Source organism: Loxodonta africana, chromosome 2 (assembly GCF_030014295.1).
Source record: "Loxodonta africana isolate mLoxAfr1 chromosome 2, mLoxAfr1.hap2, whole genome shotgun sequence".
Classification (NCBI taxonomy): Eukaryota; Metazoa; Chordata; class Mammalia; order Proboscidea; family Elephantidae; genus Loxodonta; species Loxodonta africana.
This window is the reverse complement of record NC_087343.1, coordinates 83,666,129-83,687,552: the sequence shown is the minus strand read 5'-3', so window position 1 is coordinate 83,687,552 and position 21,424 is coordinate 83,666,129. Positions and strand designations below refer to the sequence as shown.

General features: G+C 42.0%; 1 protein-coding gene across 4 annotated transcripts in view; it reads left to right on the top strand.

Annotated features, from left to right (window-relative positions):
- Nucleotides 1-9,202: 9,202 nt before the first annotated feature.
- Nucleotides 9,203-21,424, top strand: part of ARSB (arylsulfatase B) — a 328,139-nt gene continuing 315,917 nt past the window's right edge. For 2 of the 4 annotated variants that reach the window (XM_064273497.1, XM_064273503.1), the window contains exon 1: nucleotides 9,203-9,534. In XM_064273497.1, the coding sequence (XP_064129567.1) occupies nucleotides 9,226-9,534 (309 nt within the window). In that variant the 5' untranslated portion in view covers nucleotides 9,203-9,225. The remainder of the gene's footprint in view (nucleotides 9,535-21,424) is intronic. The other 2 variants (XM_003408112.4, XM_064273491.1) reach the window with 1 other exon arrangement.

Genomic DNA, 21,424 nt, shown 5'->3' with positions numbered 1-21,424 from the left:
TTTACTAAATTACATAACAAGAAGTTTGGAGCTAGGCTCAATGATGCCATTAAGCATTTCAGTTCTCTTTTCCGACTCTGTCATCCTCAGATTTGTTGCCACATGGACACAAGATGGTTGTCATAGTTGCAATCATTATATTTTCTTTTAATCACATTCACAGATTATTTAAATATTCTTTTTATTGTGAAGTAAATACAGTAGATGATATTCTACAAATTATAAAGATCCAACAATATCAGACTCCTGGGATAACTGCTCTTTCACACTTCCAAGCCTGTGGAACAAACACCTGAGATGAATCTACAACCTGAGATGCAGACAATAGGGGCTGAACTATTTGTAAAGAATTTTTTAAAAATAATAAAACCAATTAAAAGTCAGTCTGCTTCTTTTTTACAACCGTATGTGGAAAATTCTAAACAATGTCAACAATAAAAATCCTCCTGTCCCAAAAAGCCTTTTTTTTGGTTCAAATATTTTATTGTTACAATTATTGGCAAGTTACTGTTAATTGTTGGAAGGTTTTAATCATATATTGTCATCGTTAGCTACTATGGAGTTGGCCCCTGACTCGTGGTAACACCATGCACTGGCTGTGAATCAGACTGTTGTGATCCATGGAGTTTTCACTGGCTAATTTTTTTTTTTTTAATTTTTATTGAGCTTCAAGTGAACGTTTACAAATCAAGTCAGCCTGTCACATATAAGTTTATATACACCTTACTCCATACTTCTACTTTCTCTCCCCCTAAAAAAAAAAAAAAAAATAGTCTCTCCTTTCGTGACAATTTTGCCAGCTTCTAACCCTCTCTACCCTCCCATTCCCCCTCCAGACAGGAGATTCCAACACAGTCTCAAGTGTCCACCTGATACAAATAGCTCACTCTTCATCAGCATCTCTCTCCTACCCACTGTCCGGTCCCTTTCATGTCTGATGAGTTGTCTTCGGGGATGGTTCCTGTCCTGGGCCAAGAGAAGGTCTGGGGACCATGACCACCGGGATTCCTCTAGTCTCAGTCAGACCATTAAGTATGGTCTTTTTGTGAGAATTTGGGGTCTGCATGCCACTGATCTCCTGCTCCCTCAGGGGTTCTCTGTTGTGCTCCCTGTCAGGGCAGTCATTGGTTGTGGCCGGGCACCAACTAGTTCTTCTGGTCTCAGGATGATGTAGGTCTCTGGTTCATGTGGCCCTTTCTGTCTCTTGGGCTCATAGTTATCGTGTGATCAGGTATTCATAAAAGGTGAGGCAATGGGTGAACACAAGTGTGATATCTTTCTACTGTTTTATCAGAACGAGAAGTATAAGGAAACTGGTCGGTCCTGCTTTAGCTAGAGAAACTGGTGAAAGAAAATGATACACTCAGGGCTTCAGAGTCAAAGCTCAAATGCCACATAAATGGACTTGAGGCTTCCATTTGTGCTTTGAAAGAAAGCCTTATTTCTTGTAGTAACAGCTGAAATTGCCAAAAATGAAACCCAGAGCCTTCTTGTATGAGTTGCTGAATTTCAACACCAGATCAACTGCCAACTGTGAGAGGTACCTGAAGTTAAAGTAGAGGCATTGACTGGGAAGAAAAGGGATCCTGAAACTTGGGATGGGGACTTATAAGCAGAGAATCAGGAAGCTGAAGACACTGAGCCCTTAAATTCCATTGAATCATTCCAGCCAACAGAACCACTCCAATCTGAAGAGGTTATTTCCTGTTTGTCTGCTAAACCATCCTGCCCAGGGAAACCATTAGCCCCTCCATTCCATCTAATGAGATTAGCTCCAGCCCAACTACCTCTAAAGAGCCCTTGCCTGAGTCATTGCCTGGGGCATTGCCTAGGCAGATGCTTTACAAGGCAATGCTGAATGTTCTCAAAACAATTTCATACTATCAATTCTGGCTTCTACACCTATAACTAGACTAAGTCGCAGGAAGCCCCAAAAGGTGAAGTACAAAGTGTGATCCAGGAAGAGGTATACTACGATTCAAAAGAACTGCTTGAATTTTCTAATACGTACAAACAGAAACCTGGAAATATGTGTGGGAATGGCTATTAAGGGATAATGGTGCAAGGAACGTAAAGATGGATCAACCTGAGTTTATTGACATGGATGCACTAAGCACGGAGTCTTCATTCAATGTTTCAGCTCAAGAGGTTAGGAAAGGATCTAATAGCTTATTTGACTGGGTTGTTGAAGCATGGATTACAAGGGGGGCTACCCTAAATCAAGTTGAAGTAACAGATCTGTCTTGTAACAGAAGTAGGTATCCAAAGGCTTAGGGAAATTGGCATGCTATGGTGGATTTATCAGGTTATGCCCACAGGCCCACACATAGAGTGTCCAGAGGATACCCCTTTTTTGGACAACAGTGAGGAACAAATTTGTGAAGGGAGCTCCAGCATCCTTGAAGACTGCTGTGATTGCTATTTTATGTAGGTTGGATTTAATTCAGGAACTGCCCTAACTGAATTAAGACCCCTAGCTACAGTGGTGCTGTTTGGACCCCATGGTAGTGGGGGCCAAGTGGCTGCACTCAATCGACAAGGACAAGGTGGGTGTGGTTACAGTAATGGACAGTGGAGTCAAAGCAGTAATCAGAATAGTCTGATTTTTTTGGACTTATGGCCTGGGCTACTTAGTCATGGTGTCCCTAGGAGTGAAATAGATGGGAAATCTTCTAAATATTTACTCAATTTGTACAAATGGATGAATTCTAGGTCAGGTGAACAGCAATCTAACTCAAAGTGCCAGAATAGAGAGTCATGGTCCCTCAATCAATTCCCAGATTTGAGCAAGTTTAAAGACCCACACCCCCTTGATGAAGGGGAGGCTGGGTCCCCTTGAGGAAGGACTCCAATACACTGCCCAAAATTTTACTGTTAATCTTTCTCCCAGCCTTCCCTCATGAGAGTGACTGTTCATTGGGCAAAAGGAAATAATAATCAGATTTTTGGGGGATTACTAGATACTGGCTGTGAACTGACACTAACCCCTGGAGACACAAAACTGCACTGTGGCCCACCAGTCAGAGTGGGTACATACAGAGGTCAGGTTAGTAACAGAGTCTTTGCTCATGTCTGTCTCCCAGTGGGTCCAGTGGGTCCCCAAACCCAGCCTGTAGTGATTTCTCCAGTTCCAGAATGCATAATTGGAATAGATATACTCAGCAATTGGCAGAATCCCCACACTGGATCCCTGACAAATAGAGTAAGGGCTATTATGGCAAGAAAAGCCAAGTGGAAGCCATTAGAACTGCCCCTACATAGGAAAATAGTGAACAAAAAGCAATACCACATTCCTGGAGGGATTGCAGAGATTACTGCCACCATCAAGAACTTGAAGGATGCAGGGGTAGTGATTCCCCCACATCCCCATTCGACTTGTCTATTTGGCCTGTGCAAAAAACAGATAGATCTTGGAGAATGATGGTAGATTATCAAAAACTTAACCTGGTCATGAATTCAATTGCAGCTGCTATTCCAGATGAAGTTTCATTGCTTGACCAAATTAATACATCTCCTGGTACCTGGTATGCAGCTATCGATCTGTTAATGCTTTTTCTCCACACCTGTTTCAAAGGACCATCAGAAGCAGTTTGCCTTTAGCTGGCAAGGCCAGGAATACACCTTTACTTGCCTACCTCAAGACTACATCAGCTCTCCAGCCGTATGTCATAATTTAGTCTGAAGGGGCCTTAATTGCTTTTCCCTTCCAGAAGACATCACACTGGTCCATTACACTGATGACATTATGCTGATTGGACCTAGTAAGGAAGAAGTGTCAATGACTCTGAACTTAACTGGTAAAATATTTTCATGCTAGAGGGTGGGAAATTAATCCCACAAAAATTGAGGCTCCTCGCACCTCAGTGAAATTTCTAGGGGTCCAGTGGTGTGGACCATGTTGAGATATTCCTTCTTAAGAGAAGCATAAGTTATTGCATTTGGCTCCATCTACAACTAAAAAGGAGGCACAATCCTTAGTGGGCCTCTTTGGATTTTGGAGGCAACATATTCGTCATTTGGGTGTGCTACTGTGGTCTATTTATCAAGTGATTTCAAAAGCTGCTAGTTTTGAGTGAGGCTCAGAAGAAGAGAAGGCTCTGCAACAGGTTCAGGCTGCTGTGCAAGCAGCTCTGCCATTTGAGCCATATGATCCAGCTGATCCAATGGTTCTTGAAGTATCCGTGGCAGATAGAGATGCTGTTTGGAGTTTCTGGCAGGCCTCTATTGGTGAAACACAAGGCAGACCCTTAGGAGTTTGGAGTAAAGCCCTACTATCCTCTGCAGATGACTACTCTCCTTTTGAGAAACAGCTTTTGGCTTGTTACTGGGCCTTAGTAGAGACTGAAAGCTTAACCATGGGATACGAAGTCACCATGTGGCCTGAACTGCCCATCATGAACTGGGTGTTGTCTGACCCACAGCGTCATTAAGTTGGACTTGCACAGCAGCACTCCATCATTAAATAGAAGTCGTGTACATGAGATCAGGCCCAAGCAAGACCTGAATGCAAAAGTAAATTGCCTGAGGAAGCGGCCCAAATGACCATGATCTCCACTTCTATCACATTACCTTCTATCTCCCAGTCTGCACCATGGCTTCATGGGAAGTTCCTTATGATCAGTTGGCTGAAGAAGAGAAAACCTATGCCTGGTTTGTAGAGATTCTAGAAGCAATGACACTACAATAGCAATGAGCACACCTAAATCATAGATTTTGGTTTCTAAATGCTATTCTCCGCTAAATGAAATGCAGGCACCTTGGAAAAATGGATGATTCCAGTGGCTGGGGCAGGGAAAGTACAAAATGGGCCTAGAATATCTTGTACCAAAAAATAAGAAAGTGCTCAAGGATTGAAGGTGACATGCCAAAGGAATACAGAGCCAGCTTGAAAGGGTTCCCACTAGCATAGTCAGAAAATTTGAGCATTGAAAGAATTATACTAAAGGATTATAACTTATTAATTAAAACAAGAATCCACAATAGTGAAGAAATAAATAAAAGAGGAAAAAGGGAAGTTCGTCCTTACAGTAGTAAGCCAACTAATAAGTAGAGAAGGAACAATGGAACTAAAAAATCACCATTTGACATCCATCATAATAATGATTGAGGCAGGAATCATCATCAATGGATGTTACAATAAGCAAATGTTTGAGGAGTAACAGGATATTTACATACTCTGAAAGCATCTCCCCGTAAAATACTTATAAATTACAAGAAGTGAAATAGTAATTTTACAGCAGAGAAACACACCTTAACAAAAAAAGTGATCAATAATTAGAGCAAATCAATATCATGTGCCTCTTAATATGAGGCATTGAGAGGGATACTACATCCCTTTTGTGATATTGCGGCACAAACCCACAATCTAATCATGAGGAAGCATCAAACTGCAATTGTGAAACATTTTGCAAAATGACTAGCCTGTACTCTTCAGAAATATCCATGTCATGAAAGATAAAGGCTGAAAACAGTTCCAGATTAAAAGAGACTAAGAAAACTTGACAACTGAAGGCAACACATGATCTAGTATGTTCTTTTACTATAAAGGACAATATTTTGGAATAATTGGTAAAGCGTGAATAAGGTCCCTAGGTTAGATATGCAATTTGCAAGTGAGGCAGACACTGTAGAACTACTACTATTAAAATATTTGGGCCCAATTTAACAAACTGAACCATTAAATAATTCTTTTAGCCTAGGGGTATTATGCAAAGATTAGTGACACACCAAGGGTGAAAAATCTGGTATGAGTGCGTTTGCCTTGAAAACTGAAAATACCCACGATGTCTCTGACAGTTGGCTTTGTTTCTCCAGTGTGCATGTAGTTTGGAATGAAATTAACAGTATTCTATCATTGCTCATGTCCTGATTTTGATGTCTGTACTGTGGTTATACAAAAGTAATGGTTTTATTAAATGACTTCTTGTGTTTTGGCCAGTGTTTTAGACTTATATGAAGGGGAAATAGGTATTTCATGTCATTATTCAGTAAGTACTTATTGAACACTGTACCAGAAAGCTGCTAGGCCCTGGGGATTCAATGGTAGACTAGATAAAGAAGTGTCTGCCCTCATGATCCCGACAGCACAGTCCTAGTTTCATGTATATCTCTCTATTTATCTACACACACACGCATATATGAAATTTTTAATGTGGATCTAGTCCATTTACTCTCAACCCTGGCTGCACATTGAAATAATGGGGGAAGCTTTTTTAAAAGTCCAGGTGCCTGACCCCTATCCCCCAGAGATTCTGATTTAATTGGTCAGATGTGGGCAGGACTTTTTTTTAAAACTCCCCTGTAATTTTAATGTGCAGTTAGGGTTGAGAACCACTGATACAGCCCAACTACAGAATGTGTCGAGATTACCAAAAAGCTCTAAAGATATAGCACCATACAGTCAAGTTTGATTTCTATTCAGTTTTGGAGGATATGTGCCCTTACCATATAGGTGATGCTCAGAATCTGTAAACTTCATAAGCCAGTCAGTGTCTTTTTTATATCTCATGTTGTTCATTTTATACATATATAAAATGGTCTTATTGAGATATAATTTATACCCCGTAAGATTCACCCAGGTCAACGGTTTTCAGTATATTCAGAGTTGTGCGACCATCACCACAATCAATTTTAGATCATTTTCATCACCTCAAAAAGAAACTCCATACCCATTAACAGTCACTCTATTTTTCCCTCAAGTCCCCCAGCCCTAAGCAACTACTAATCTACTTTCTGTCTATATAGATTTGCCTGTTCTGGACATTTCATATAAATGGAAGCATACAACATATGATCTTTTCGACTGGCTTCTTTCACTTAGCATGATGTTTTCAAGGTTCAACCATGTTGGAACATGAATTAGTACTTCATTGTTTTTCACGGCTAAATAATCTTTCGGTGTATGGATTATCAATTTTATTTATCTGCCTATCCGATTCTTATTTGTATTTCCTGCAGCATCAAATCATTTACTGTGCATTGTAGGTGTTCAACACATATGAAAACTAGATTTAACTCTTCTCTTTCGCACTTCCAGAGCGCCCTTAGTATAGGTCTTTATTTGAAAGTGCATGAGAAGGGTCGTGCAAAGTTAGCTGTTTGAGGAACTAGTTCAGCTAGCTGGTCAAAGGCGGATTTGTTCTTGCAGATTAGCAGCCACTGTTTGAGCAGTTTGATTTTTATCAAGAAGGGTAGGGAAGAACAGCTATGGGGGAGAAGGGCATTCAAGAGCCACCATGAAAATCTTCCGTCCTTTAAGGTCTGTTACAGGGCCTTTAAACGAAACTTTTCAGTTTTAACATGATAAGAGTCAAACAGCTTTTCAAAATTATTCTTTTAAAAATTTAGTTAGCTAAAATGTTTTTTCCTGCGAAATTTCATTGATTACACTATATATGAAAAGTGGACGCAATACAAACTCATCTACTTCATGCAAAGGAAACAGTATAGATATGTAAAAGTAAGTATTTCATGTGTTAAAGGATAATTTCTTTAAAAAGGTAAAATTATGACTCATACAGATATAAAAATAAAAAATAAATGTGTTAAATATTTTATTTAACTCATTAATGAGGAAACTGGTAAGGTGTTAAAATCAGTTCAAAGGACTTACAGAATAGATCAGGAATATTAAAATAAATGTGCAAATGGAAGCAAAACTGTTTATTTCATGGTCACAGTGGTGATGGGCAGAAAACCGGGTGGTGTACTGGTTAAGAGCTACAGCTGCTAACCAAAAGGTGGGCAGTCTGAATCTACCAGGCACTCCTTGGAAACCCAATGGGGCAGTCCTACCCTGTCCTATACAGTCGCTATGAGTCAGAATCCACTCAATGGCGACAGGTTTGGTTTTTGGTTTTGGTGGTGGGGATTGTCCTTCCACTAGACAGAATTCATTTGCATGTCAATAAACAAGAATTACTGTCCACTGCTATCAGTTATCTAAAATTTACAGAGTTGTAAAAGATCTCTTGGAAACTCAAAAGAACCTTGAACAATGTTTAGGCAATGCAAAAATTTCCCCCTATACTTGTTATGATATAGAGTAGGCAGGAATAGTCTTCCATAACAACGGGAATATAGCAGTTACAGGTTAACGTCTCAATTCAAGAAGCGTAAGAATAAGGAAATACTTCTTTCCACGTATCTTTCAGGCAAATTAGATACTTCTTTGGTTCACTGATCGTTGGGGAGCCAGCTCTGAATTGGCTCATACCTGGAGAAGATAATGAGCTCACTCAATGATCTTCCGAAACCAAAAACTAATCCCTTCGCTGTCCAGTGCTTCCAACCCGTGGTGACGCCCCGTGAGTAAAACCACGATCCGTAGGATTTTCTGGGCTGTAATCTTTGCAGGGAAGCCCTGGTGGCTTAATGCTTAAGAGCTATAGCTGCTAATCAAAAGGTTACCAGTTTGAATCCACCAGGCACTCCTTGGAACCTGTATGGGACAGTTCTACTCTGTCCTATAGGGTCGCTATGAGTTGGGGTCGACTCCACGTAACAGGTTTGGTTTGGTTTTGGCAATCTTTACAGAAGATCACCAGGCCTTTCTTCTGGGGCACTGCTGGGTGGGTTCAAACCGCCAACATTTTCGGTACTAGCCAAGCGCAAACTGTTTTTTGTCACCAGTGCCTAGAAACAACCCCCAGGGCAGCCTGGAAGTAAAACTGCACCTTCAAAAATGCACCCCGCAGCTGGATTGTGTCGTTGGCCCTGTTTGCTAGTGGGGAGGGAGTGGTTTCCCGGGTGGACAGTTCCCACACATGAATCTGAACCGAGGTCTGAACCTCTGTCCATTCCCCTTCCTCATACTTGTCCCAGACAGGGCTCTTTTGTTAGAAATGATTCTTTCTTTAAAAACTCACAGCCCAGAATCTGGAGTCAGAACTGAGTTTGTGTTAGGCTCACAACTTTGCACCCAGTTCACCACTGCGAAAGGCATCGGGCCTGGGCCCCTTTCAGGTCAACCGAGTTTCCACGGAGTTGGGCAGCAGGAGCCCCACGGTTCTTCTCCGCCGGCTCCGCCCCCGCCACACCTGCCCGGAGCCGGGTTAGAGGCGGCTGGGGCTCCGGCGCTGGGCCCCTCGAGCCCGTGTTCGCGGCCCGCCGGGGGTGGAAGTCCCGCTGTGGGGCGGAGCAGCCCCTGGCAGCCCAGTTCCTGATTCTATAAGTGGTGCCGGGCGCTGGTGGCGCCACAGGAGCGGAGACGGTGGAGAGCGAAGGATGGGCCCGCGCGGCGCGGCGAGCCTGCCCCGAAGCCCCAGCCCGAGCCCGCTCCTCTCCGCCCTCCTGCCTCCGCTGCTCCTCCTGCTGCTGCTGCTGCCGCCGCCATCATGCTCGGCCGGCCGGCCGCCCCACCTCGTCTTCTTGCTGGCCGACGACCTGGGCTGGAACGACGTGGGCTTCCACGGCTCGAGCATCCGCACGCCGCACCTGGACGCGCTGGCGGCCGGGGGGGTGCGGCTGGACAACTACTACGTACAGCCGCTGTGCACGCCGTCTCGGAGCCAGCTGCTCAGCGGCCGCTACCAGGTACGCAGCATCCCGCCGGCCTGCCGGCACCCGGCGTCGGCTCCGCCTCCGCCCGCGGCCCTCCTCCTCCTGGGGGCGCAGCCCCACTGGCCCAGTCTCGTCGCGTCCCGCGAGGCCTGCCGGAAGGGGTCCAGGAGGCCGGGTAACCTGGGGTCTACGGAGGCGGCTTCTGGTCGGGGCTGTGCCCGGTCGTCCCTCCCGGATCCGTAGCCCGCCGCAGCTCTGCGCATGCCCGGCTCCTCATCGGGTTTAGAGAGTGGGGCCCGGGTACACTCCTTTTTCCGTCTTCCGTGTTCTAAGGTCAGGGGAAGGAGTTTCCGAAGCATGCTAGGGGCTGGGCGCTGCGAGCGGGTAGGCGAAGGGTCAGAATGGACCCCGCGGAGCGTTGCTGAAGTGAGATGGTGGTGGGGGCGCCCGGACGTGGAGCGAGAGAGGCGGAGGGCTCTAGGAAAGCAAACGGCAGAGCTAAAGTGAAAGAATGCCCTCTGTGGATGCGACTGAGACCTCCTGTGAGCCCAGCGGTCATAGGTTAGGAGTGTCGGACCAAAGATCAAAGTAGTTTCTCCAGGTTCTCAGCACCCTCGAATGAAACCTGCCCCGGTTGATTTTTCTTGGGTTGTTGATATTCCTTTCACATTTAACCTTATAGTGAACTCTGAGTATCTCCATTCTCTCTTTAAACGCTTCTCTGTAGTTAATAGAAGTATATACATTTGTTGTGTGCCATCGAGTCTATTCCAACTCACAGCGACCCCATAGGACAGAGTAGAACTGCCCCATAGGGTTTCCAAGGAGCTGCCCGTTTGAACTGCTGACTTTTGGTTAGCAGCTAAGCACTTAACCACTGCACCACCAGGGCTCCAGTATATACATAGAAACCAAACTCGTGGAATAGAGTGGATTCGGACTCATGGCAACCCCATGTGTTACAGTGGAATTGCGCTCCATAGGGTTTTCTTGGCTGTAATCTTAACGTAAGCAGATTACCAGGCATTTCTCCCTGAGCACCTCTGGGTGGGTTTGAACCACCAATCTGCTGGTTAGTAGATGAACGCAAACTGTTTGCACCACCCGGGGATCTTATATGTTGAGAGCGTGTATATATGTAAGAATACTAAGACTAGAATATTTGCATAGTGCTTTATTGTCTTTAAAGTTAATTCTTTAAGCAGGCCATAAGGTACCTGTTACTCTTTGATTCCCCATTTACAGTTGAAGAAATAAGCCCGAGACAATGACACATTATGAATCACCCTGGAACAAAGTGGTAAAGCGGTGCCCTGTGCCTTTCCTCCATGCAGGGGTCGTCTCAGGCCTATCAAATTGGACTTTTCCCTCCTTCATCTGAATAAGATTTAAGCTTTTATAAGATCCTGTTGTGAATATGACGTATAAATAAAATAGACGGGTACTGTTTGAGAACACATGCATACTTAACATAAATGTACACTATTTATTCAGATCAATGCTAGCCTATCTATCTACATCAGTGAGAGAATATGGGAGTTTACTCATACTGTCTTGAGATCAAGCCAAAGGAGGGTTCGCCTGTAATAAAGATTTGCATAGTGGCCTGAAGACTTTTATAAAGAGAAAAGATAGTATTTTATAAGGGACTGAGAAGTAGAGTTAGCCAGGGTTTGAGTGGGGATGAAAGAGTACTTCCCTTCACTGTCAACTCTAAGCACTTTCTGAAGTTCTGGCTTTGGCTCCCAAGTCTAATCAAGAAATCCTGTGCTAATGCAAATCTCACGCTAGATACTTTGGAAGAGTAAAGGGGAATGAGGGAAAGAAGAAAAAGGACAGACAAGGTCTTCCCCAAAGGTTCTGCATTTGCTCTTAAGTGAGAAAACTGAATTCAGATTGCACAAGAATAGGTGGGCCATTCATTCTTCTGACTTGCTCCCTGCTCCCACCAATAACCCTTTCAAAAATGGTTTATACAACGACTGCTTCTGTCATTCTCCCCCACCAATCACCAACATTTAGTCTTGGAGAAAAAACTTGAGTGTTCAGAGTACTCTGGTCAAGGCATGAGAGAAGGCAGAAGCTAGGCACTCCAGGACAGATTTAGAGACCATTCAACGTAACAGACTCTAAAGCAGGGCTGGCTGACTCTTAACATTTTACTTTTCTTTTGCCCCTACTTTATTCTGTTACAGTTCTTGGGATCCAATTAAAAATTATCTTGGGTTAGCAAACATCCTCTTTTTTTTTTTTTTCTAACTTTTTAAAATTGTACTTTAGATGAATGTTTACAGGGCAAACAAGTTTCTCATTAAACAGTTAGTACACATATTGTTTTGTGACATTGGTTGCCAACCTGACGACATATGAACACTCTCCCTTCTCGACCTTGTTTTCCCCATTACCAGCCTTCCTATCCCCTCCTGCCTTCTTGTCCTTGCCCCTGGGCTGGTGTGCCCGTTTAGTCTCATTTTGTTTTATATGCGCCTGTCTAAATTTTGGCTTAAGGGGAAACCTCAGGAATGACTTCGTTACTGAGCTATCAGGGTATCCAGGGGCCTTACTCTCAGGGTTTCTCTAGTCTCTGTTAAGTGAGCAAGTCTGGTCTTTTTGTGTTTGTGAGTTAGAATTTTGTTCTACATTTTTTTCTAGCTTTGTCTGGGACCTTCTATTGTGACCTCTGTCAGAACAGTCAGTGGTCGTAAGCTGGGCACCATCTAGTTGGGCAAGCATCCTCTTTAAAAGGAATAAATCATTCCAGGATGCTTGAGCTTTGCTGCCCTCATATACTCTATGCTGACGCTGTTCCGAGCACTTTACATGTATTAACTCCTTAAATTCTCACAGCAACCCTGTAAGGTAGGTACTGCTGTTATCTCTATTTTATAGTAGGGAAGCCAAGGCTGGAGGAGGAGAAGAAATTTGCCTGAGGTCACAGGGCTAGTAAGTGGTGGAGCCAGGATTTGAACCAGGCAGTGTGGCTCCAGGGTTGGTGCTTATCACCATTACACTATATTACCTACTCAGAATTATTAAAAAGATCATTTTAAGAGATACATAATATTTACTAAATAATACCTCTATTATTTCTGGACATTTGGGCTGCTCCTAAGCCAGTCAGGAAACCCTGGTGGTGTACTGGTTAAGTGCTACTGCTGCTAACCAAAAGGTCGGCAGTTCAAATCGACCAGATGCTCCTTGGAAACTCCATGGGGCAATTCTGCTCCATCCTATAGGGTCACTATGAGTTGGAATCGACTCGACGGCAATGGGTTTAGGTTTTTTTGTAAGTAAGTCAGTATAAGAGGTTAACCCATAACATTTCTAAGTCAGAAATTGCCTGTTGTTAGTTGTCGTTGAGTGGATTCTGACTCATGGTGACCCTATGTGTGCAGAGTAGAACTCCTCCATAGGGTTTTTAAGTCTGTGACTTTTTGAGAGCATATCACCAGGCCTGTCTTCCAAGGTACCTTTGGGTAGGTTTGAACTGCCACCTTTTCAGTTAGTAGTCAAGTACTTAACTGTTTGCACCACCCAGGAAACCTCAGGAATTGCCTGTATTACATGTAAAATGACAATAGGGAGAAAGGTTTTATTTCTGAAAGAATCATTTGGTGTTAATTTTAAACAATGAAATGAATTGTTTTGGCTGTTTCAAAATTAGATACTTTAAAGAGCTATTTAATAGTCATATCTGTAAATTTTGACATTATGCTTTAAGTTAATGTTTAGAGACCACCTTATCATAATTCTTTAATTTTAAAAAAGCGTATGATGATAAATAAGTCTTGATTGACTGATTGAAATTTGCACCCCCGGGAAGTGCTGAGTTTTAGTTTTTTGGCTTGCAAAAATAGTAAACAGGACTTGTTAGAAATGATAAGATACGGGTGTCAGTCTTTATTGTGCCAGACTTGGACCTCGCTGGAAATCGTTTTCCTCATATGTAAAATACGGGAGTAAGGCTGAACTCTAAGGCTCTGTCTAACTCTAAATTTTTTTGACTCTAAGGCTTTCACCTTTGAGGGCAAGTTTCTAACTTGATAAAAGGCACGTTATCATACTCACTAACCCCATCTACTGGTAGAAAGAGAAATGAAACTTAATGGACACTTGTTCTGCTGCTAGGGACTTAAAGAGGAGTGTGAATTCAGCCTCTTATGTTGAGACATTTAATTGTTCATAATCCTCATTATGAACTTTTTATAACCTTCATGTTTTGGTGAAAAATACATAGAACTTGGGAGTGAGGTGGGGGGAAGGAGCGGCTGGTCAGCAATGTGTGACTAGCCTAATGTGAGGTAAATACAGGAACTAAAATTCAGGTCTGTGTACCCTCAGGTTAATGTACTTTCCTCAGTCACATGAATCCTTTTTTTTAAAAAAGTTATATTTTATTTATCTGTTGAATAGGAGGAAACCCTGGTGGCATAGTGGTTAAGTGCTAAGGCTGCTAACTGAAAGGTCAGCAGTTCGAATCCCGCAGGCGCTCCTTGGAAACTCTATGTGGCAGCTCTACTCTGTCCTGTAGGGTTGCTATGAGTCAGAACTGACTAGATGGCAATTGGTTTTGGTTTGAATAGGAAGTATATTCACGTGGTTCAAAAGTTACAAAGGGGCTTACATTGAAAATGTTCCTCTCATTCCATTCCTCAGCCATCTAGGAGGCAAATAATACTGCCAGTTTTGTATATAGTCTTCTGCAAGTATTTTATTCATAAACCAGCAAATACGTATGTATTCCCCTCCTCCCTTTTTATACGAATGGTACCATACTCTTCACACTGTTTTGCACCTTGTGGTTTTTTTCACTTAACATTTGAAATCTTTTCATATCTTTGGGTAAAGCATCCTCATTAATTTTTATGACTGCATAATTTTCATTGAGTGGACATATCATAATTTATTTAACCAGTCACCTATTGATGAACATATAGGTTGTTTCCAGTCTTTTACTATATCAAACAGTGCTGCTGTACTTGTCAGTTTGTACATGTTTGCACATACATGTAGGATAATTCCAAGAGAAAGATTTTTTTTTTTATTTAAGAGTAGGTGCTTTCGTAATTCTGATTAAAAAAAAAAGATATTGCAAAATTGTACTTCATAAGGTTGTACAGTTTACATACAAACCAAACCAAACCCAGTGCCGTCGAGTGGATTCCGACTCATACCGACCCTATAGGACAGAGTAGAACTGCCCTATAGAGTTTCTAAGGAACGCCTGGTGGATTCGAACTGCCGACCCTTTGGTTAGCAGCCATAGCACTTAACCACTATGCCACCAGGGTTTCCACAGTTTACATATCTACCAGAAATATATGATATTGTCTTTTCGTCTATATTCTTTTTTTTTTTTTTGAGGTATAATTCACATACTATAAAATTGACCATTTTAAAATACAGAATTAAATGGTTTTTCATATATTCACAACATTGTGCAACCATCACCATTATCTAATTTCAAAACTTTTTCATCACCCCAAAAAGAAACCCCAGACCCAATAGCAGTCACTTCCCATTTTACCTTCCCCTAGCCCATGGCAACCACTAATATACTTTCTGTCTTTATAAATTTGCCTGTTTTGGTAATTGCATATATGGAATCATATAATATATGGACTTTTATGTATGGCTCCTTTCACTTAGCATGAGGTTTTCAAGATTCATCCATGTAGTCACGTGTATCAGTACTTTATTCCTCTTTGTTGCAAAGTAGTATTCCATTTTATGGATATACCACATTTTGTTCATTCATTCATCAGTTGATGGACACTTGAGTTGTTTTCCATGTTCTGGCTGTTAGGAATAATACTGCTATGAATATTCATGTACAAGTTTTTATATGAGCATTTTTTTTCCGTTCTCTTGGGTCTAGGAAAGGAATTGTTAGATCATGTGCTAATCCTTTGTTTAACTTTTTGAGGAACTGCCAGACTTTTTACATTTTCACCAGCAATGTATCCTTCTCAACATTTGTTATTATCGGTCTTTTTGTTTATAGCTTTATAGTCATCCTACTGGGCATGATGTGATATCTCATTGCGGCTTTGATTTGCATTTCCCTGATGACTAATGATATTGAGCATCTTTTCATGTACTTATTGGCCATTTGTATTTCTTCTTTGGAGAAATGTCTATTCAGACCCTTTGCTCATTTTTAAATTGGGTTGTCTTTTTATTGTTGAGTTGTAAGGGTTCTTTATATGTTCTGGATATATAAAGATCCACATATATGACTTGCAAATATTTTTTTCTCATAAATCGGATTATCTTTTCACTTGCTTGATAATGTTCTTGAAAGTACAAAAGTTTTTAATTTTGAAGGAGTCCAATTTATCTATTTTTTCCTTTGGTTGCTTACGTTTTTGGAGTCTTATCTATGAAACTGTTGTATAATCCAAGGTTACAAAGATTTACAACTATGTTTTCCTCTAAGAGTTTTGTAGCTTTAGCTCTTACTTTTCGATCTTTATTCCATTTTGAGTTAATTTTTGTATATCAGGTGAGGTAGGGATCCAACTTCATTCTTTTGCATGTGGATATCCAGTTTTCCAGCACTATTTGTTGAAAAATTATTCTTTCCCTGTTGAATGTCCTTGACACGCTTGTTGAAACTCAATTGACCATAAATATATCAGCTTATTATGGACCCTCAATTCTCTATCATTGGTCTATACATCTGTCCTTCTACCATTTCTATACACCCTTGATTACTGTATCTTTGTAGTAGGTCTTGAAATCAGAAAGTGTCAGCTCTCCAACTTTCTTCTTCCTTTTCAAGACTGTTTTTGGCTCTCTGGGTCTCTTGCATTTCCATATGACTTTTAGGATCAACTTGTCCATTTTTGTAAAAAAGGGCACTTGGTATTTTGATAGGAATTGCACTGAATCTATAGATTAATTTGGGGAGTATTACTATTTTAACAATGTCAAGTCTTCCAATTCATAAACATGAGATGCCTTTCCATTTATTTAGATCTACTTTAATTTCTTTCTGACTCATAGTGACCCTGTAGGACAGAATAGAACTGCCCCACAGGGTTTCCAAGGAGTGGCTGGTGGATTTGAACTGCCAGCTTCTTAGGTTAGCAGCCAAGCTCTGAACCACTGCTCAAACCAAACCCGTTGCCGCTGAGTTGATTCTGACTCATAGCAACCCATAGGTAACCCCACTTTATTAGTGCCTTGGGATCCTTCAGAGGCATTTTATGCGTATATAAGTAAGCAGATTTTGTATTAGTTTTCCCCTTGTTTAAAATCTTAAGATAAAAAAATTAATTTAAAAGTCCTACAGCTTTTCTAATAGAATTTGTGTACTGTCTTTAGTTAAGATAGAAGACAAAAATACTAAATTTTTATATTCTTATGAATTAGTCTTATTTAATTCAAAATACTCATTCTACCTCTGTATTTTCATAACTCAGACATTTTAATTATGATCATTTGTTCTCAGGTCTGACCTCTCCATTAGATTGCCTTGCTCGTTTTCTGGCATAGAGTGACATTCAGTGTTGAACAGCTGAATTAATAGAGTGTGCCGAGCACTTTACCACAGGAGAATTTCCACAAAAAGCACACTATCTTAACTAAACTGCTTAGGGTTGACATGTTATCTCTAGTCCCCTGATTCTTTTTTCAAGAAACAAAAAAAGATTAAGAGGTAACAAAAGTGGTAGGTTAGTGGAAATACTGCCTTCTGGAAAAAACTAACAGAAAAGTAACTTTGGTCCTCAACTGGGACATTCTTACCTTGGAGACCGGGGCGGAAGCGGGGGGCCACTCCACCAGAACTCCATAAACCTTGGCAGAGAATAGAAGTGATGAAAGATGACTCCAAGCTTATATTCTTAAGGGACCCAAGCCACATTTTTCTTAATCACATTGATAAATGGACAAGATATGTTCAGGCTTTTTACTTGCCCCTGAAGCAGAACCTTGGACAAGAAATGCAGAAAGGAGGTTGTGCAGGAACATCACGGGTGGTTTGTGATTTTCCCAAGCTTGCTTCAAAATGCAAGCAGCCAAAACCCATGGTGGCAGGAGGATAGGACATTGCATACTGTGCCATGGGAAGAGCAGTGCTGCCTGAGGATGTCCTCCCCTTGCTGCTGCTTTTCCTCATGGCCCTCAGTGTTGCGCCCACCCGTTCTTCATCATTCCCCCATGCGCTTGCCTCTCAGTGGACTCCTGCCAGCGGTCACCTCTGCTTGGGCTCTAAGACTAGAAGTATGGTAAAAAGAAGTGATGGAGACATTGGTGGTTCAGTTGCAGAAGTCTCACTTTCCTTGTGGGAGATATGGCCTCCATTTCCAGCCAGTATACCTCATGCGCAGCTACCACCCATCTGTCGGTGGCGGCTTGCATGGCGCTATGATGCTGAACAGGTTTCGGTGGAGCATTAGACTAAGATGGACTAGGAAGATCTTCTTCTAAAATCAGCCAGTGAAAACCCTTTGAGTCGCAATGGTCCTGTCTGCAATTGATCATAGGTATGTCACAGGACTAGGCAACATTTCATCGTATTGTGCATGGGGTCACCATGATTTGGGGCCGACTCAGTGCCAACTAATAACAACAACAACAACAAAGAAGTAAAGAGCTGGGAAAGGTGGGCATTGGAAATTGGGAATGTTCCTAGGAATATTCTGGCAAAGGCATTCTAGGAATGAGGGTTAACAGGAGCATCCAGTCCAGAGGCTGTCAGTGCCTCTGAAGAGAAAACACTTGTTAGTCTTTATTCCTGTGCTCAGTTAGAAGGAAAAACAAAGGATGCAACAGCTTCCTAGTGACAGGCAAGATGGCTTCCAACTAAAACACATCAGTCCCGCACCTCAGGGAGCGCTGATTGATTTTGCCAAACCCAAGTGCCATTCCCAAGCCTAGCAAGAGCCAAGACACATTTTCCTGGAAGGCAGGAGGAGTCTGGAGGCCTTACTCTGCATGTATTAAAGATATTTTAAAGAAACAGTTCTATCATATATATATTTTTTACCTCCCAAGTAATTGGAGCTAAGGAAGCAAATTTGGGGCTGAGTATGAATGATGGACCTATGGGGCTTTTGTTGTTGATTAACTTACAAGATTTGTTATTTGAAGAATCACGTTGAACAGAAGCTGTTACTCTCAGAATTTGACCAATATCTTTTGTTTTTGTTTCCTTTATCATGTCACCTTACTATAGCTCAGCTTTCTCCATATTTTCCTTACCTTTCATTTTGGGCTTTCAGCTGGATTTATAATTTAAACAGAGGCAGGCACTGAAACAATTCCTACCTTGTTTATTCTTTTTACAAACAGCATCCATTTGGTGGGTTTAGTCAGCAATTGGCACTCTTGGACTAATCAACACCAAAATAAATAGACCCTTAAAACTGTCAGTGACACCATCCAGTTCTGCTGCCCGAGCACTACAGGCCCAGGCCAGATGGCAAGCCCAAGCCCCTAGCACACATAATGTGTGTTCTGTGGCTCTTGGCTTTTGCATCGTGGGCAGCTGACTGCTTATAGAAGGCGTAACGGGGGAGGGAGCCTACTTTCCACTATCCATTTGTTTTTCTCTGGGGCATCTCCAGCAGTAAGCTCTAGGGTGGCAGGAGTTGTACTTCACTGTGGTTCAGACCTGGAGTGTACTGGCCGATCCATAGGCTAGAAACTCTGAACTCCTGCCTGGCCACCAGCCTGCTCTATAATTGTGTTCCAGTCATTAAGTGTCCCTCTAGACTTCCTGGTGTGTAAGTGGAAGAGTGTATCTGCCCATTTCAAGTTCTAGAGAAGGAGGTGTTGCACAAGTACATTTTATTGAAGGTATGAGTTCATCTAGCACACCTTACGTTGACAGGACAGGCCTTCCTTCTGTTCAACTGGACAATATCTCTACACTACTGATGTTAAGAGAGAAAGAGTATTTATTGCCATATATGTGGCAGTGGGCAGTGGTTCACCTAGCCCCTGGGAAATTTTATTATAAGTGTAGCTGAAATACTGTACTCTGAGCTCCTGAATAGATAACAGATACACTTCCTGGACCTTCTTCAAGAGGGATTGTAAGAGATTCTGGTGTGGGAGCTGCCCTCCTCTCCTGTCTTTTCTCCAGGTTGGTTTTTCTCTTTCAAGCTTGTGAAACTATATTGTTAGCTGGTCTACAGAGGAAAGAATAACTCTCAGGAGAAAATACATTCTTACGTGCAACACAATCATGAAAAGAAGGATTTACCTTCTTATCTCATAGTTATCTCACAGAAAGACTGCAGAGACAAGTCAGTTCCTTCACTGTGCAGATCTTTTGCCTTTGTGGAGGGAATCCTTCATGGTCAAATAAAATCTTAATAGATGCTATTTATTGAAGAAGCTTCAGATTGATGAAGAAGGAAGAGAGATAGCCACATGTAGTAGATAGGAGGGGTAACTCCTTTGGACTTTCATATATTCTATATGGGATTTTCTACATTCACATATATTCTTTGGGCATTATAGATACCTGTTAAAATGAAATTGTTTTTGCATCTGTCGTACTTACAAGGAAGCCCTGGTGGCGTAGCGGTTAAGCGCTACAGCTGCTAACCAAAAGGTCGGCAGTTAAAATCCACCAGGCACTCCTTGGAAACCCTATGGGACAGTTCTACTCTGTCCTTTAGGATCGCTATGAGTTGGAATTGACTCAAGCGCAACAGGATTGGTTTGGGTTTGGTCTTGTACTTACAAGGGGATTCTGTTGTTGAAGCTCAGCATTCTTATTTTTTTCTTTTGATTCCTTGGTACCCTGTTTAGGTGTATTTTCCTGCTCTGTGAAGCATGCTGTGGCTTTATAGCTCTGTGTGAAACTAGAGTGTTAGGCTGGAACCAGCTTGGCATTTGCCTGTTTACTGCTTCTCTACACATTACAGCTTCCATACTTCAAATAGTTTTAGAATAGACCAAAAGCATGTTTTTGGCGGTCTTCCCAAGTTTGGCTTCCGCTTCCCGCAAAATATCATAAAAGTGCTCTGTCAAATAAATTCTCAGGAACTGCAAAGAACTAATTCCCTGCTCCATCCAATTGCAGATAATGGAGGCAGGCTTCAGTTGAGCACCTGGCTTGGCGCCGGTGGCTTAGGAAAGCCAAATCACGGAGCATCCTTTCCCTTGGCAGTGCTTTTTAGCGATCAGAGTTAACTCCTTGCATGCGATGGATGAGCTTTCCATTAAAAGAAAAAAAAAAGTACACAGCATTTATCTTCACTGGGTCTTTTGGATTCCACAAAAATATTATCTTTATCTTTACTCATCTTGCTCTCTTGCCCATTAGTATATATTATGAAGTTTTTGAGCCTGGAATCAATTTTCTATTGTGTCAACTTCTAGTGTTAACCATGGAAAGAACCATTCTTTGATTTTGGGGTGTGGGTATGTTTATATATATATTTCTTGATTGAGAACAGTGTTTCCCTACCTGAATATTGTAACATTCTGTATCATTCAGGGTCCCAGCTGTAAACAGATGGCACATTCAGATTAGGATAATTTAGGGAGGGTTTATTTACAAAGAGACTATTTTAAGAGGTGTGAATATGTGGGGGAACCTTCTTGGTCCAGTAACCCAGTGGAACTGTTACTACCCCTAGACCAGAAGGGAGAAAAAGAAAGGGCAGTGACTAGAAAGAACCTAGAAGGAGAGAGTCATGTAGAGAAAGCTGTTCTCAGAGTGACACTCACTAGAGAGACATAGCCAGGCCGAGGCCACTCACTCTTTCTTCTCTCTGATCTCCTGCCTGGGCTCCCCATTGGCTGAATCCAGTCACCTTTTGATTTAGTCTACATAGGCCAGCCTCCCAGAGTAGAGAGCAGGACTGGGAAGACAGAGAGTGGATATGGAGGGCAAATGGAAGGTGTCTAGCACTTATCCTGATGAGTGTGTACACTTACTCCTAGGAGAGGCGTGAAT